The sequence below is a fragment of the Rhyacophila brunnea genome, unplaced genomic scaffold, assembly GCF_057557595.1.
Source record: "Rhyacophila brunnea isolate RB1 unplaced genomic scaffold, BYU_Rbru_1.0 scaffold_10, whole genome shotgun sequence".
Classification (NCBI taxonomy): Eukaryota; Metazoa; Arthropoda; class Insecta; order Trichoptera; family Rhyacophilidae; genus Rhyacophila; species Rhyacophila brunnea.
Window position 1 is genome coordinate 3,086,624 of NW_028232752.1, and position 14,641 is coordinate 3,101,264.

The 14,641-nt window shown below is 34.9% G+C and overlaps 2 protein-coding genes across 9 annotated transcripts in view; one reads left to right on the plus strand and one right to left on the minus strand.

Annotated features, from left to right (window-relative positions):
* LOC147078818 (rhodanese domain-containing protein CG4456-like) lies at positions 1-12,598 on the minus strand. 4 transcript variants are annotated; one of them, XM_085949812.1, is made up of 4 exons: positions 9,532-9,615; positions 8,968-9,136; positions 2,828-2,990; positions 1-147 (listed from the first exon to the last, which is right to left on the minus strand). In XM_085949812.1, the coding sequence occupies exons 2-4, from the start codon at positions 9,095-9,097 to the stop codon at positions 96-98; spliced, it is 345 nt and encodes a 114-aa protein (XP_085805938.1). In that variant the 5' UTR covers positions 9,098-9,136; positions 9,532-9,615; the 3' UTR covers positions 1-95. The 4 variants fall into 4 exon arrangements, with proteins under 4 accessions (XP_085805938.1, XP_085805930.1, XP_085805946.1 ...); XM_085949804.1 differs by lacking the exon at positions 9,532-9,615 and adding an exon at positions 12,481-12,598 and having other exon boundaries at positions 9-147; XM_085949820.1 differs by lacking the exon at positions 9,532-9,615 and adding an exon at positions 9,413-9,503 and having other exon boundaries at positions 9-147.
* The window catches only part of LOC147078819 (rhodanese domain-containing protein CG4456-like), an 8,725-nt gene continuing 5,689 nt past the window's right edge, over positions 11,606-14,641 (plus strand). The window contains exon 1 of one of the 5 annotated variants that reach the window (XM_085949865.1): positions 11,606-11,732. Coding sequence is in view for 2 of the 5 variants with exons in the window: in XM_085949848.1 (XP_085805974.1) it covers positions 12,425-12,527 (103 nt within the window). In the remaining 3 variants the exon portion in view is untranslated. Of the gene's footprint in view, positions 11,737-11,793; positions 12,528-14,641 lie in introns of those variants that run through there. The other 4 variants (XM_085949857.1, XM_085949871.1, XM_085949848.1 and 1 more) reach the window with 4 other exon arrangements.

Here is a 14,641-nt window from a genome sequence, read left to right on the forward strand (position 1 = left end):
ACTACCTACTCAATTAGTTTATTTTTCAATTAAAAGCCATTAAAACATTAATATAATAATATTAATAATAATTATCCCTTTTCACTTAGGTATTCTTATTTTTGTCTGCTTTCCCATTCCAGCCAACTTCCAGCGTAGTATTTACAACTGTAATAAAAATCATATTACCTTTTATATTAATACTTTTGACGCGGAAGACGCACACGGCGCGTAATGACCAGGCGGCCGATCGATGTAATTAACGTGCATTTTAAAGGGGGCAATTAAAATCTCATTATCTCTTCAGCAGCGAAAGCGTTAATCAGTTTATTTGTAATAATAACACCAGCGTTGTGGTGAATAGTTTGAGTACAGTAGGTATACCCATGGCCCCCACAAAGAGGGGGCTGACAGGGCTCTAGTCTGGGTGCCCGGGCTCAGGAAGGGCCCGGCGTGGCAAGTCGACCAGATAAGTGATATAAATACACGTCACAAATTCTCTCTAACAGTAAAAAAAGTCACCTGCGGCGCTATTCTTTCACTAATATTATTATTTAAAATTATGTATTTGTATCCGATACTCGACAACTCCATAATTCAAATGGATGTATTAAAATATTTAAATAAAAACACTAAAAATATACACATTAATTCTACCGCGTACACCATTTGGAAAACGCTACTGTGCAGCGTTACACTGCTTTTATCCTTAGCGATAGGTAGGGGGGCCCGCCAAAGATCCTAGCCTGGGGCCCGCTTCAGGATGTGGGGGCATGGGTATACCTACAGGGAATGGGACGACTGGGCGCCAGAACAATTGGGCGCCGCACTGTCGAATGAAATAAATAGACGTTCGTTACGATTTTATACAGAAAGTAGTCGAGGAATTTTAATCAGTTTCTATCTACTACTTAGTAGTTTTAATTCATTTTGCTATTGACATAATGTTTTTTTTTGCAGATTGGGAATTATCATGCCTGAGAATTTATATAAATATAAAAGAAGTCTTTTCTCGTTGGAACTTAAGCAATTATGATGCACACTTAATTATTCATTATTTACGTGTGCATATTTAAATTATCGTCAAGAAGTATTAAATAGTAATACTTATAATAATTTAAATAAGTATAAACAATAATATTAATAGGTATATATTGGTACCTATATTCACGAACGTCTAATTATAATCATGGCCCCCACAAGGGGGGGGTGACAAGGCTCTAGCTTGGGGGCCCCGTGTGGCGCGTCTACATTATAAGTGAGATAAACACACATTACAAATTTGCTCTAATGGTAAAAAAGTCGCCTGCTTCGCTATTTTACTTTAAGAATATTACCATTTTAAGATATGTGATTGTGTGATGCAAATTTTGAATATTGTGTTTCAATATTCGAAAACTTGATGACACAAATGAATTTATTGAAAAATACAAAAAATTATTAAAGATACACTGAATACCCTTAATTTTACCTGGAATACCATTTGGGAAACGTTTCTGTAGAGCGTCTGTTTTTAACCATAGCGATTGGTAAGGGATCCCGACAATTATCCTGGCCTAAGGGCCCGCTTCATGATGTGGGGGCCATGATTATAATAGAAGGGGGTTAGCTAGGAGAATCTTCATCAAGCAATGGATAAACCCCAACTGATGAAGATCACACATAATTGTATTCTTTATAAACACCATTGAATGAGAATGGCCTCTGCAACAAGACCGAAACATCGAGGAAAGAAGAAGAAAGAGCATGCGGTGGAAACACAAAAATTTATTACGATAATAAACAACCGCGAAAGTCTCAAACAGAGTGGATTACTAGACAATGAAATATTAACAATGCTTTTATGTTTTAATAATTTCTGTTCACTCTAACCAAATTATAGTTAAACAGGTCTTCACTTATTAATTTATGCCGAATCAAAACATGACAATAATACTTACTTTAAATTCTAATGGATTTAAGTTTTGTACTATTCCATTTGAGTCGTTTTTTGCGAACTGGGTTTCGCCTTTCAGCATCAAAGGCAAACACACACTGACAACGAACACTCTTGTATAATTAATCAATAATAAAGTAGGTAAAAACTCCATTACCTACCTATCAAGTCAAGGGTCACAATAAAAAACATAACAAACAAAAAATTATGAATAGTGAAGTGTTAGTAAAATACCCCCACTCGATATGCATATTATAATAAATCGTCAAAATCTAATAATATATCATTATTATAATATGGCATAAAATAAAAATACTACACCCAAGAGGTGTAAAATCGTCAATTCTAGGAACAATGGTAACGTATTGGAAATTAATAGAGTTAACTAATGAGATATTATATCTATGATATCAGTCTTTAAATTTATGTTAAAACGACGCAAATGGAATATTACAAAACTTAAATTTAAATTCAAATTCATCAAGTAACTTCGGTCGATAGTATTGATTTTTATTATACTTACTTATTTAATTATTATTATACTTACATGGACCCTAAGTAAAAGAGAGATCCAGAAACTTAGAGTAGCACAACGTGGTATGGAGAGGTGCATGCTGGGCATAACGCGAAAAGACAAAAAGACAAATGAGTGGATAAGGAAGCAGACAAGGGTTTGCGATGTAATAGAGTTCATTAAAAGTCTCAATCGTTGGACAAATTTAGTCATCCAGTGGTATCCAAGAGATACAAAACGTCCGCAAAATAAACCTAGAGGCCGCTGGATCGATGAAATGATAAAGTTCTGTGGAAGTACGTGTCAGCGCAACGTACAGAACCGAAAGAAGTGGAAGCAGCTTGAAGAGGCCTTCATCCAGCAGTGGATAGATTCAGGCTGATGATGATGATACTTACTTTGTATATCCCATCTTTTCGAGGTCATACATGGCTTTCTCTGCTCGCCTTCCTGATCGACAAGTAAATACAATTGGAGAATTCAAATCGGGCTTTGAAACACCGTATTTAGATTGAAAAGCATCCGCATCCAATTGGGTAAGTTCGCTGCCCACATCTGCCTCTGTAAATCAAAACAGATTAAACTATCAGGCATTATTTAATAATATCTAACATTTAACGCATATTCATAATCCCACTTTACATCATCATCATAAGTGATCCAACAACCCAGAGTTGGTCCTACCCTTCTCCAAGAACTTCCTCCTCTCCCCCTACATTCTTCGGCCATACCGTCAATTAGTTGGAGCATATGGAAACCATCCCTGTCGCTCGCCAGTCTTATTGCATCGTTCCATGTCAAACCAGCATCCCGTAGCTCCGCCGTTTTTACTCTATAGATAGTATTTAGCGGCCTTCCAGAACGCCGGAATCCGGTTGGCTTGAAGAACAGGCAAGTCAGGTTAAAAATTCTCTTCTGGCATCCGCAGCACGTGGCCGAGACAGGTCCAACGTCGCCTCTTCACTCTCAGTGTGATGACAGGCTGCGTGGTGGGCTCTCGTATCTCCTCGTTGCTCCTAAAGTCATACCACTGCACACCCTACCCTGGGATAATATTCTTAAGGTGACAGCGCCGGCTAGTCTAGCATCTCCGTTGAGACCGTCCAACCACCGGAGTCTGGCCCTTCCAACCGATCTTCAACCGTCCGGTCTGGTATCCATGAGTCCCCTCGGCTGTTGGGCACAGCCCATTCTTGCTACACGGAACCTACCAACTTTAACGAATGTAGAGATACATTCTTCTTGAGAGATGTTACAGAGCTTCAGGTTGCGCCGAATCCGCCATTATTTTCCGTTTAGTATAGATGTAGTATATCGTACATAATATAACCCCCTTTCCACTAATATATATTATATATTATATTCAAAAGATCGTTTACCTCAATAAAGTCTATTGGATGTACGATACACGTGTCGTATTTTTGTCTAATGAACAGGTGAAGGATGTGCTTATAAATAGGGAATCCAATCCCGAGCCAAAATTCTGATCCCGGGATTTCGGGATTACAATTTGACAATCCCGGGATCCCGGGACTGGTCCCGGGATTGGCATTTTTTTCCATTGTTAATATAATTTTTTTATATTTACAAATAACATTGATAAAATCGGTCAAAAATAAATCTAGTATAATTTATACTATTTAAGACATTTATTGTTAATATTGTATACGTTCAATCTTGAAAATACACAAGTTTAATGGAGTAATTAATATTGTAATATAAATAATAATGTGACTTTAATACGAGATTGCTGTTTCTGATAGTAAAGACATAATGAATGGATTAGCGAGATTTAAAATAGTAAAGCAAATAATCATGGCGTACCTACTTATGGCCTTTTCGCATCATAAATCTAATTAGTCAGCCAAATATGAAACTGCCGTAAAACGTATGATATCATGGTAGAATTACATTGTTAAAAGTGCGAAGCATTGTTTTTTCCAATCTTTCTCATTTTTAATAATTCATGCGAAAAAATAAAATGAATCGGCAACCTACACATGGATATAAATCAAACTTCATTCAAACTCAGTTTAATTCTAATGTAGTTATTTTTTATTAAAAGTATTTTTTCTGTTTTATTTTTGCTTTTATTTTATTTTCCATAAAAATTGATAAAAAAATCAATCCCGAAATCTCGGGATTATGTTTATCAATCCCGGGATTCATAGGTATCGAAAATAGCTCGGGATCCCGGGATTGGAATCCCTACTTATAAACATGGCCCCCACAAAGGGGGGGGCTGACAGGGCTCTAGCCTGGAGGCCCGGCGTGGCGAGTCGACCAAATAAGTGAGATAAACACACATCACAAATTTGCTCTAATAGTAAAAAAAGTCGCCTGCGGCGCTATTTCCCTTTAGTGAAAGCTATATTTTAAAATATGTTGTAGTGAGATGTACTTTTTAATTGCGTCATTATTTGATAACTCCATAATTCAAGTGGACGTAAGTTTTAAAAATACACTAAATACCTATCTTAATACCGTGAACGCCATTTGGAAAACGCTACTGTAGAGCGTCACACTGCCTTTAACTTTAGCGATAGGTAGGGGGGGCCGACAAAGATTCTAGCCTTGGGGCCCGCTTCAGGATGTGAGGGCCATGCTTATAAATCCCAACTGCACTCAGAAGTTCATCGTGCAGAAAAGAATGAACAGAAAATCATCGAATGTGATGAAGTTGTTCCAGTCAGTGAAAGTTGCATTCTTCGGCACTCGGCAGTGAGTATAAAGAATAGGGTAAGGGGATGTATTATCGTGATATAGGTAATACCGTGATACATTTTCAACTTGATATTACGATATTATTACCTAGCCTGGTGACGAATGTGAAACAACGCATACGATGAGTCAAAGGAGTGAAAAGGACAATGGTATTTTCACATTGATGGGTAATTGAGCGGTGCTTCTGTTCATGAAATCCCCTAGTTCATCGCTCCGTCTCGTGGAAAAATTAAATATTGCGTTCATGTTTGTGAATTATGAAAAAGTAATAAAATTAATTTGCGTTATGTATACTTTTATACTTTTTTTTTAAATTTTGTACGAAACTTGTCGGAATTTATTAAAAACATAATATTTATGACGTGACGTAAGCCTTGATATTCGTCTGAGACGACTACAATATCATGCCTTAATAACTCATTTAGTGCTAACACCGCGACTTGCGCGTTTGGAGTCGTTGGCCATTAGATATAATTAACGTGTTATTTAAATGTGGTAATTAAAAGGTTAACAGTGATTGTATGCCACAATTTTAAAGACATTTACTCAACTTAACCGTCTGAACTTAGCGGGTATGTTCCTGTAATTCTATATAATACACAGAAATATTAAATGAATATGTAAATATTTTCGGAAAATTATCGAGCGCTCCGGTTCGTAAAACCTTCCATTTCGAACGCTGTCGCTAAGGCGCTGTTAAGCGAGTGCAAAAACTTTTAATTTGCGAACCTGTTAGAGTTAGGACGTGTTTTAAATATTTAAATATTTTCGCTTAGGTATTTCCTTTTTATTCTAGTTGTCACGATATTACCTCACCAGTATCACGGTATTAACTGTACTTGTCACGATATTACCAAAATTTTTCGGTTAAAATAAAATTGTAAAAAAAAGAATAGTTATTATGCTTATAAAGTCCATTTATTGTTTATCATTAAGGTAAAGCATGGACATTTACATCACATATTTCACATTTTTAATATTATGCAAGTTTATAGTTATATATAGTACTTTGTGAAATCTATCACGATAATAATCCCCTTACCCTAGCTAAATAATAGAAATCGTCTTTTTAAGATGCTAAATCATTTTTGACTTATAAACCTATGTAGGTATTTAGTTTAAGATAAGTCCTTATCAGTTTTTTGTCAGTTACCTACCTACCGAAATGTAGTTAACGGCAATATCTAATATTGAATTCTAGATAAGAAAAGACAATAAAAATTGTAACTGCGAGGGTACTTAGGCAATTTAGAAATTAATTTAATTTTTCAAGTTGCTTTGATTTGCTTCATGATTTCCAATGACATCATAGGTATTTATGCGTATGTATAATAATAAAATATAATACCTAGTATATAGGTATCACTGATATTTATTACCACGTTGTTTGTCCGGTACAGATTTTTCTTGTGCAGTACAATTTTTTTAACTAATTTCCCGACTAGCTAAACATTAGAAAATTTTAGAATATATCAGAACACGACGACAATGCATTCTTTTAATACTTTTGGCCATCTTTTAGCAGAATTGAATTCATTTTCAGTTAATTCTGTTTTGTATAGAGAGTTATTATTATCGGTTGCTAAGGGGGTCCTAGCAACTAAATTATGCGTTACTATGGAAATCAATATGAAATGTCAAAATGACATTTCTGTATTCTATAATATTTATTCAGTATTTCTGTCAAGTACAATAAAAAGTTTTTATTAATACATAGAATTGTCAAGTTTATATGATTCAACAGAAAATTTAAAAACGTGGTAAGTATATACAAAGTTCTTTTTATCTTGTAATTATTTTTAATAGGCACTATCGAATTAGTGTAGTGGGTAAGTATAGTTTATGCTTTATCTTTATACCTTTGCACTCCGGCTCTAGGATGACAATGATGTAATAATATATTCCAAAAATATATTTTTTACATATATAATTTATTTATTTATTACTAATTCAGTGCTCGAAATCGACTGGAACGCACCGGAGCGCCGTTCCTGTTCGTGAAATCGGTAAAATTATCGCTCCGTCTCTTAGAATAAATAATTTGACCGTCTGAGCTGGATAGGCCATATAATAGAAAATCTAACGCACTTATTTTTATGAAAAAAACACGTTGATAACTTTACTATGTAAAAATCTTCAGAAAACTGTCGAGCGCTCCGGTTCGTAAATTTTTCCATTTCGAGCACTGTAACTAATTACATATTATATTAACTCAAGTGAATATCATAATGTAATTTTATGCGAGGTAATCAGGCAAAGAGGCGTATCAGTGTAGTAAAGGGTGCAAATAAGTGCAAAGTTATATAGTATACCTACTCTACTTGGTGAACATTAACTTTTAAATAGAATTTATGCTTGAAGTTTGTACAATTTCGAAATAATGATTCAAAATGGAAGATACCAAGATACAAAACTCGTGTCGCCAGCGCTCGAAATGGAATATTTTACGAACCGGAGCGCTCAATATTTCATGAAAATGTTAACATAGTTATCTAATTGCTTGTGTATTTTATAAAAATAAGTGTGTTATGCCGTATACACATTGGCAACAAGTTGCTGGCAACCTCATTAAATTTCGATTAAAATAATTTTTGGTCAAACAAATTTTGATAATTATCGTGAAATTTAATGAGGTTACCAGTGTAGGCAAACTTTTAGATTTTTACGTAAAATGGAAAATCTAACTCACCGTCAAATTTATATGTTCACGAGGAGGAGCGATAATTTTGGTGATTTTACGAACCGGAACGGCGCTCCGGTGCGTTCCGGTCCATTTCGAGCCCTGCGTGTCGCTAAAGAGATCTTTATCAAAAAATGGATAGTTTAAATAATTTTTAATATTTAGGTACACGTAGGTGCATATTTTTGTTTATTTGATTCAGAAACTCAGTACATGGAGGAAGGACAGATTCTTCTGTCACGCCTGCACTACCACAAGAATCGGACACCATTAATATATCGAAATAAAAATCAAGTAAAATGTAAATGATTACTTTAGTGAATAGATACCGATAAAAGTAGGTACTATCATAATTATTATCTATATGAGCCAGTTTTGAACGACACAGAGCACAGCTGCGAATTGCGGATATCTTTGAGAATGTCGATGAATTATTGAAAGGTGCTCTGGCGGTGGGTAGAATGGAAGAACACGGTAGAATAATTATTGTAAAGTTCTTTAACGGAATTGGAGTGAGGGCCTGATTGGCGAATCCTCTTCCAGATGAGAAGAGGTGATATGACAGCGAGTCGCTGTTAAAGCCTCGGTAAAATCATAAAAAAAATCAGCCAGTATTAGGATCTTGGATCATAAAAATGAATAAGTGTATTAAATAAGGCTCTAAGTACCAAAAAGTAGTATTGCCTGTAGTTACAAAATACCGAGTCATTGCAGTAAAATTTCATGATGCAGACCTTTTGAAAAATGTAGTTTTACAGTGTGAAGCAATCACGGCAGCTTCTATAATTTAGGTATTAAGAACTAGCAAGTGTCAACACACCATCGTCAGTTGTTTTATATTGAATGCCGTTGACCACTGCAGTGCTACTTATACCATTATAAATAAAACACGCTAACGCACTTACAACGTCGACAGGTTTAATTATTTTGCTGTATTTTTTTGACTTGCTTGAGGCACTTGGACTATAGTTGAAGTTATTGGCGTTGGTATGTAGAACATTTTTCTATAAAAATGTCAGTTTTTATGTTTTTGGTACTTAGCGCCTTAATTAATACACGTATTCAAATGTATATAAATATGTGACTTGATATCGTGATGAAAAAGGTTGGTATAACAAAGAGTCAGTTCCTTACGTGGGATATGTATGCTGGCTGGTATGACTCCAGTTTCCTCTAATTCTTGTTTTTCCCTTATTTCAATAAGGTAGACGTCGGGTGTGTTTTTAATGTTCGCTATTTCATCGTATGATACAATGCGATCCATTGTCGAGATCGTTCTGCTGCCTTCGACCACTGAGTTCACCTTAAAATAAATAACATAACACAACTTATTAATATTTACAAGATAGGTTGCTAGGTATACTTACCAAATATCGATTTTTGTAACCATTAAAAACTCATCACACGGGTCATGCATAATAAAAGAAAAACTTGTCGCTATTTATTATACGTACCTAGCTATATGAAGCTAGGTACATTTGCTATCAAGGTCAGAGTAGCCGATACGAAACGAGAAACTAAAATTATTAATATTACAAGACATTTATTATCTGGGAAATCGATAAATTTGATTATATACCTACATGAAACGTAAACGAATAATATGAATCCAAACGTACTTCATAAAAGTTAAAATGTATATTTGACTAATTATTATTTAAGTGTAATACCTATACAGTAACAAAGTTTATAATTTACCTCGCAAATAGTATGACTATTTTCGTGTATGTATGAATTCTAGTGGCTTCTACACTTCAATAACTAATGCCACCAGAGTTTCTCAATCATTATTATAGATTAATTACTTTGGTGCCACAATTAATGTGTATCTTGATTGGATTATTATTGGAAAGACAAGAGGTTTTTTTTTGATAGCACAGTAAGTAATATAATTTACGTGTTTTATTTCTTCTGAGGGTGTACTTATCAATGGGGAAAAGCCGTATATTCAGTAACGTCTCGAGACAAAATGCCGCCCCTAGGCAGCGCCAAAATGCCGCCACATTTTTTTTTATTAAGTTTTTTTAATCATCCTTTCATGGCTCCAATATCTAAGAAATGTGTTGTATGGATACATTACTAACACGATATATAGCACTAAATATAATATAAATGCCATCTCTGCTTCAATAGACAATATTGCGAGTCCATGGTTTCAGATGCATTAAAATAAACACCTGACAACTTCCAAAACTTATTACCTACCTATAATTCAAATATAATTCGCAAATCTGCATGTGTCATTGCTGTTCACCAAGGACGGGACGTCCAAGGACAACTGAAGTAAACTAGACATCGCGAACCCGACAAAAAATTATAGTCCTATTAAAACTTTTATAGTACTTAATTACTTAATACATTTTGTTTCCAACCAGTGAGTTGAATTTTTTAATGGAAAGTTTCCGTTATTACTATGTTTAGGTACCTACCTAGTTATTTCTATATGCCAAATGATTCTCCTCGATTTGCCGCCCTCTGTGTAACTGCCGCCCTAAGTGACGCTCAATCTGCCTGCGTCCACGGGACGTGACTGCATATATTATTATTATTATAAAATACTAATACCAACTTCATACAGGCAACAGGCGCCTAGTGACGGAATGACGGGACATTCAATAATTGAATACGATTTTAAATATTAATAATCAGTACGACCATAAAAAATGTTTTCTATGTTGGAGAAAATAGCATAATACGTATTAAACTATATAATATATATTTTCTTATATGTATGTATTATTACTTCAATGATAAAATGAGTAAGGAGGTAATTCAGGTAATACAGGGCTGGAAATAGACCGGAACGCACCGGAGCGCCGTTCCTGTTCGTGACATTCTAAAAGATACTGTTCCGGCTCGTGAATTCTTTGAAAATTGCGTTCCGTTTCATGTTATTGCGATAATATTACATGTAGGTATGTAGTTTTTAAAGTTGTAAGAACTGATTCGTGGGAAAAAAATTGACAAAGTGTGTATTTTATTTATTAATGATTAGTCCTACAAGGTCTATCATATAATATAGGCTGTTCGGACTTGTGTGGACAGATGTGTTTAAAAAAGGGCTAAAGGGGCTACAGGTCCAGGACCTTAAATTAGTAGGTCTCCGGAACCTGAAAGAAGTGATTTTGCAAAAATGAGTAGTTTACCCATTTAAAAAAAATACATTTTAATGTTGTATTGGGGGGGGGGTAATGCGTATTAGCGCAGAGCCCCTTCAAGTATAAATAAAACCGTGATTATTAGGCATATCGCCCTTATGATATCCGAAAAATATTTACCATAATTTGATATTTTTGAATGATTATTCAGCGCTCCGGTTCGTAAGATTTTCTATTTCGAGCACTGACTGGTAATAATAAAAAAAACAACAGCTTATTTCTTATTGGAAGTCTATCTTTGAATAAAAAGATATTCCTATCACGGCTTTTTAATGTTTTTTCAGTGAATTTTTTTAGGTCGTTTAGGACGATGGTAATTTTAAAATAGTACCTATCTACCTAAGTACCTATATCTTTGATAGTATTATTATATTAATATTATTAAATTATTTCTATTTAATATTTGGTGAGAATTTAAATGTGTACGCGTAAAAATAATGATTAAATTGTGCATATTATCATTAAGATACAACGAGAAGAGAGTTATTTTATTTTTATATAACAGACATGACAATTCTCAATCCGCAGTTAAGAATAGGTAAAATTAATTAAAATTACTAGGCAATAGGTAGGTAACTTAGTTTTAGTATCTTTTTTGTCTTGAAGCTTAATTGATTATATCGACCTCGGTTAGAATCGTTAGAATTCAAAATATTCACTGTATACAGGCAGTGTTTGTTGTAGTCCGGTAAGATTGGAAAACCTTTTTGATCAGACATTGAATTTGTGTCCTCAAAAATTGTAGGTAACAGCCAAAGATTAAAATATAATAGGAATTATAGCCTAATTTATTTTGTTGTCTGTTGGATTGAAAGGTAGTTTTTGTGGGTGGATTGGTGCCTACCGGAATCGGAAGTTTAGTTTACAGACTTATCTGGAGAATGAGATGGGGGAACCACTGTCGAAAACTACCCAATCACGACTCGTAACTGGCAAAATCTGACATTCGGATGACGTTTTTCAATATGGCATCCTATGGTAGTTCGTAGTTCCATTTTTGGCCATTCTACAGATAAGTTTGTAGGTATGTACCTTGAGTATTGAAAAATAGATTACTCCTGTTTATTTTATTCATAACAGGATATTTTTGTCAATTTGTTTTTTAATTGGACCTGCATTAAATACGGAGTCAAATAAAATATTGGGTAAACAAATTTAGCAGTTATTTTATTGATCAAATAATGACATTGAATGACTACCTAGGTATATTATCATTATCAGATTCATTCTTTACCGTTTTTGACATGTTATTGTTATCGGAATGTCAGATAATATTATATACATGCCTGTTATATTAATGATTCAAAAGTTTGATGTATATTTAGAATTGCCGCCATCAAATTGTATTATATAATAACTCGACATAACCTATAAATCTTATCAGTACATTTTATAATAACATTATCAGCGACAACTAAACTTTGACAGTTGACATGTCGGCTTTAAGTTATCGGGTTTATCGTTTGAAGAATTTTATTCCAATACGTACAGTTCTTCGTAGTTGCTCTTCTACAGTAACCAGGACATATTTGATACGTGGGTACATTTCAATATCTCTTATAATATTGTTTTCTTGAATGTTTTCGTGCCTGTTCACATTCTGATAAAATAACCTTAATAACCTCTATATGTAATTCCATTCATAAATAATTATCGGTTAATTGTGTTGCTATTGGTTAATTTAATAATTCCATAAAACTAACATTTTCCATTCATATTTACAATAAATCTACCTACCTATATTTGGCATTTCTATAGTTCACATATTCTGCCTATACCGAATAACTCTCTAACGTCTCTAGCAATCTGCATGAAACACCTCACCCACAGAACAGATTAATATATAGAATTCCGATGCAGGGTTTTGAATGTGTGAGTGTCCTACGAAAATGAACCACATATTATAGACGTGCAATAGTGTGTGTTGTACACCAATGTTGAATGAGTGTCAGTGCATAAAACGAGAGTAGTTATAAGCCAGCTCGCACATCACAACTCGCCTTTTGTGCCTGACGGCCATAAATCAAAACTTCCCGAGACCGCCGGCGAATGTTGCATGTTACAACCTCGCACATCTGCCTAGCGACATCGACATTCACGCGTTATCTCCCGAAACGTCAAAATATACTCTAGCTAGACGACGCCATTGCGCAAATATGTCATCAGACGCGGAAACAGCGATTATTATGTATTGGTACTGGAGACATTTAAGGAGAAATCTCTCGTCTGCCATTTTTATTGTGTTGATTGTATGAACAAACGTCAAACGCGGTGCCAGCGATGAGCGAGCAATGACAGTGTAGACAGAGACAGAGACAGAAATGGCCGATTGTGCGGCTGTGCGCATGCGCGGAGTCGACATTTTTCGATATCGACATGCAGGCTCTAGCAAACGCAATTCATCGCATGCAGGAGCGTCGCAGCGTCGCAGTTGCATCGGCCAATCTGCAAAGCTCCATTTGATAACGTTTGTTTCTTGGTTTACGATGATGTCACATCGACGAATTCGTCGTAAGACGCATGCGGCGAGTTTTGTTGTGCGAGCCCTCTTAGAACAAATGCGAACGCGTATTCTTGATACGTGTTTAAGTTTATCTCATATTTTTCCCCACTCGAGATCGGATGCCTGTTTCTCCACACCCGTTAGGTATTTCAGTTCCCTGAGCCCACCTTAACAATTAAATAAAATAAAACGATAATATATCCTAGCAGTCATGTTTACTGTTAACACAAAATTTAGCATTTGCACAATACACATTTAAATGTGCGCTCATTATTTATTACTGCAAACTAAATTAAACCGTTTACTATCTCCTGAAAAAAAGTATCTTATATTTATGAAGTTTACAAGATAGAACAATGATACAAAATGTATTAAACCACAAATTTTATTTAGCTTTTTATCTCAATTGATGTGTGACATTTAGGGTTCCCATATTTGACGATGATAAAAAAGGACATATTATTTCATAATCAGCAGCCGCCCCATAATCCGATGCCGTACGGGGTCTCCGGGATCGATCCTGGTGATCTGTCAATACATACTTGTGATTTTCTCAATTCTGAGTGTTTCTGTTATGTATTTTGCCACTGTAGTTGAACCCGTGGCATGCCAACAATTGTTAGATCTCGATAATTTACCCCGAAATGTTTCGTGATTCGGTTCGTGGATTGTATGCGTACGAATACGTATGCCGTCGTCAGCGCTACGAGTACATCGGCTGCCAGGTAATTAGTAGCACTAGTAGGGGTAAACATCCGCACACACACCATCGACCAACCGAATGATTGTTTTGTTTTTACTGTAATAATATTATTGTCATCATATTTTTATTAACAAACAAGAATTAGTATCCAGTAAATATTTCAATTAAGAATTATAGTAAGGTACCTATCACAATTCTTTTAAATAAATTAATGAAAAAATTATTTTGTCAATCGATTTTACAAAATAGGAGCATAACATGTTCATAGTGAAAAAAGAGCACATATTACGCATTATTCGATAAAAAAGATACCGGACACGGACATTGACCTCGAAAAAGAGGACTTGTTCGGGTAAAAGAGGACGTCTGGGAACCCTAGTGAAAATCAATTTGCTATGTGCACAGCAGTGTTTATAGGGGACAATGCTACTAACTAATTTGAGT

What these genes read in the sequence shown, in the direction of transcription:
- LOC147078818 (XM_085949804.1), bottom strand. Translation starts at nt 12,537, where the DNA reads ATGTACCCACGTATCAAATATGTCCTGGTTACTGTAGAAGAGCAACTA. An exon ending in AAGAGCAACTACGAAGAACT is followed by an intron (nt 9,137 to 12,480) that starts GTACGTATTGGA and finishes ATTTATTTTAAG; the next exon opens with GTGAACTCAGTGGTCGAAGG. An exon ending in GAAAAGATGGGATATACAAA is followed by an intron (nt 148 to 2,827) that starts GTAAGTATCATC and finishes TTTTTATTACAG; the next exon opens with TTGTAAATACTACGCTGGAA.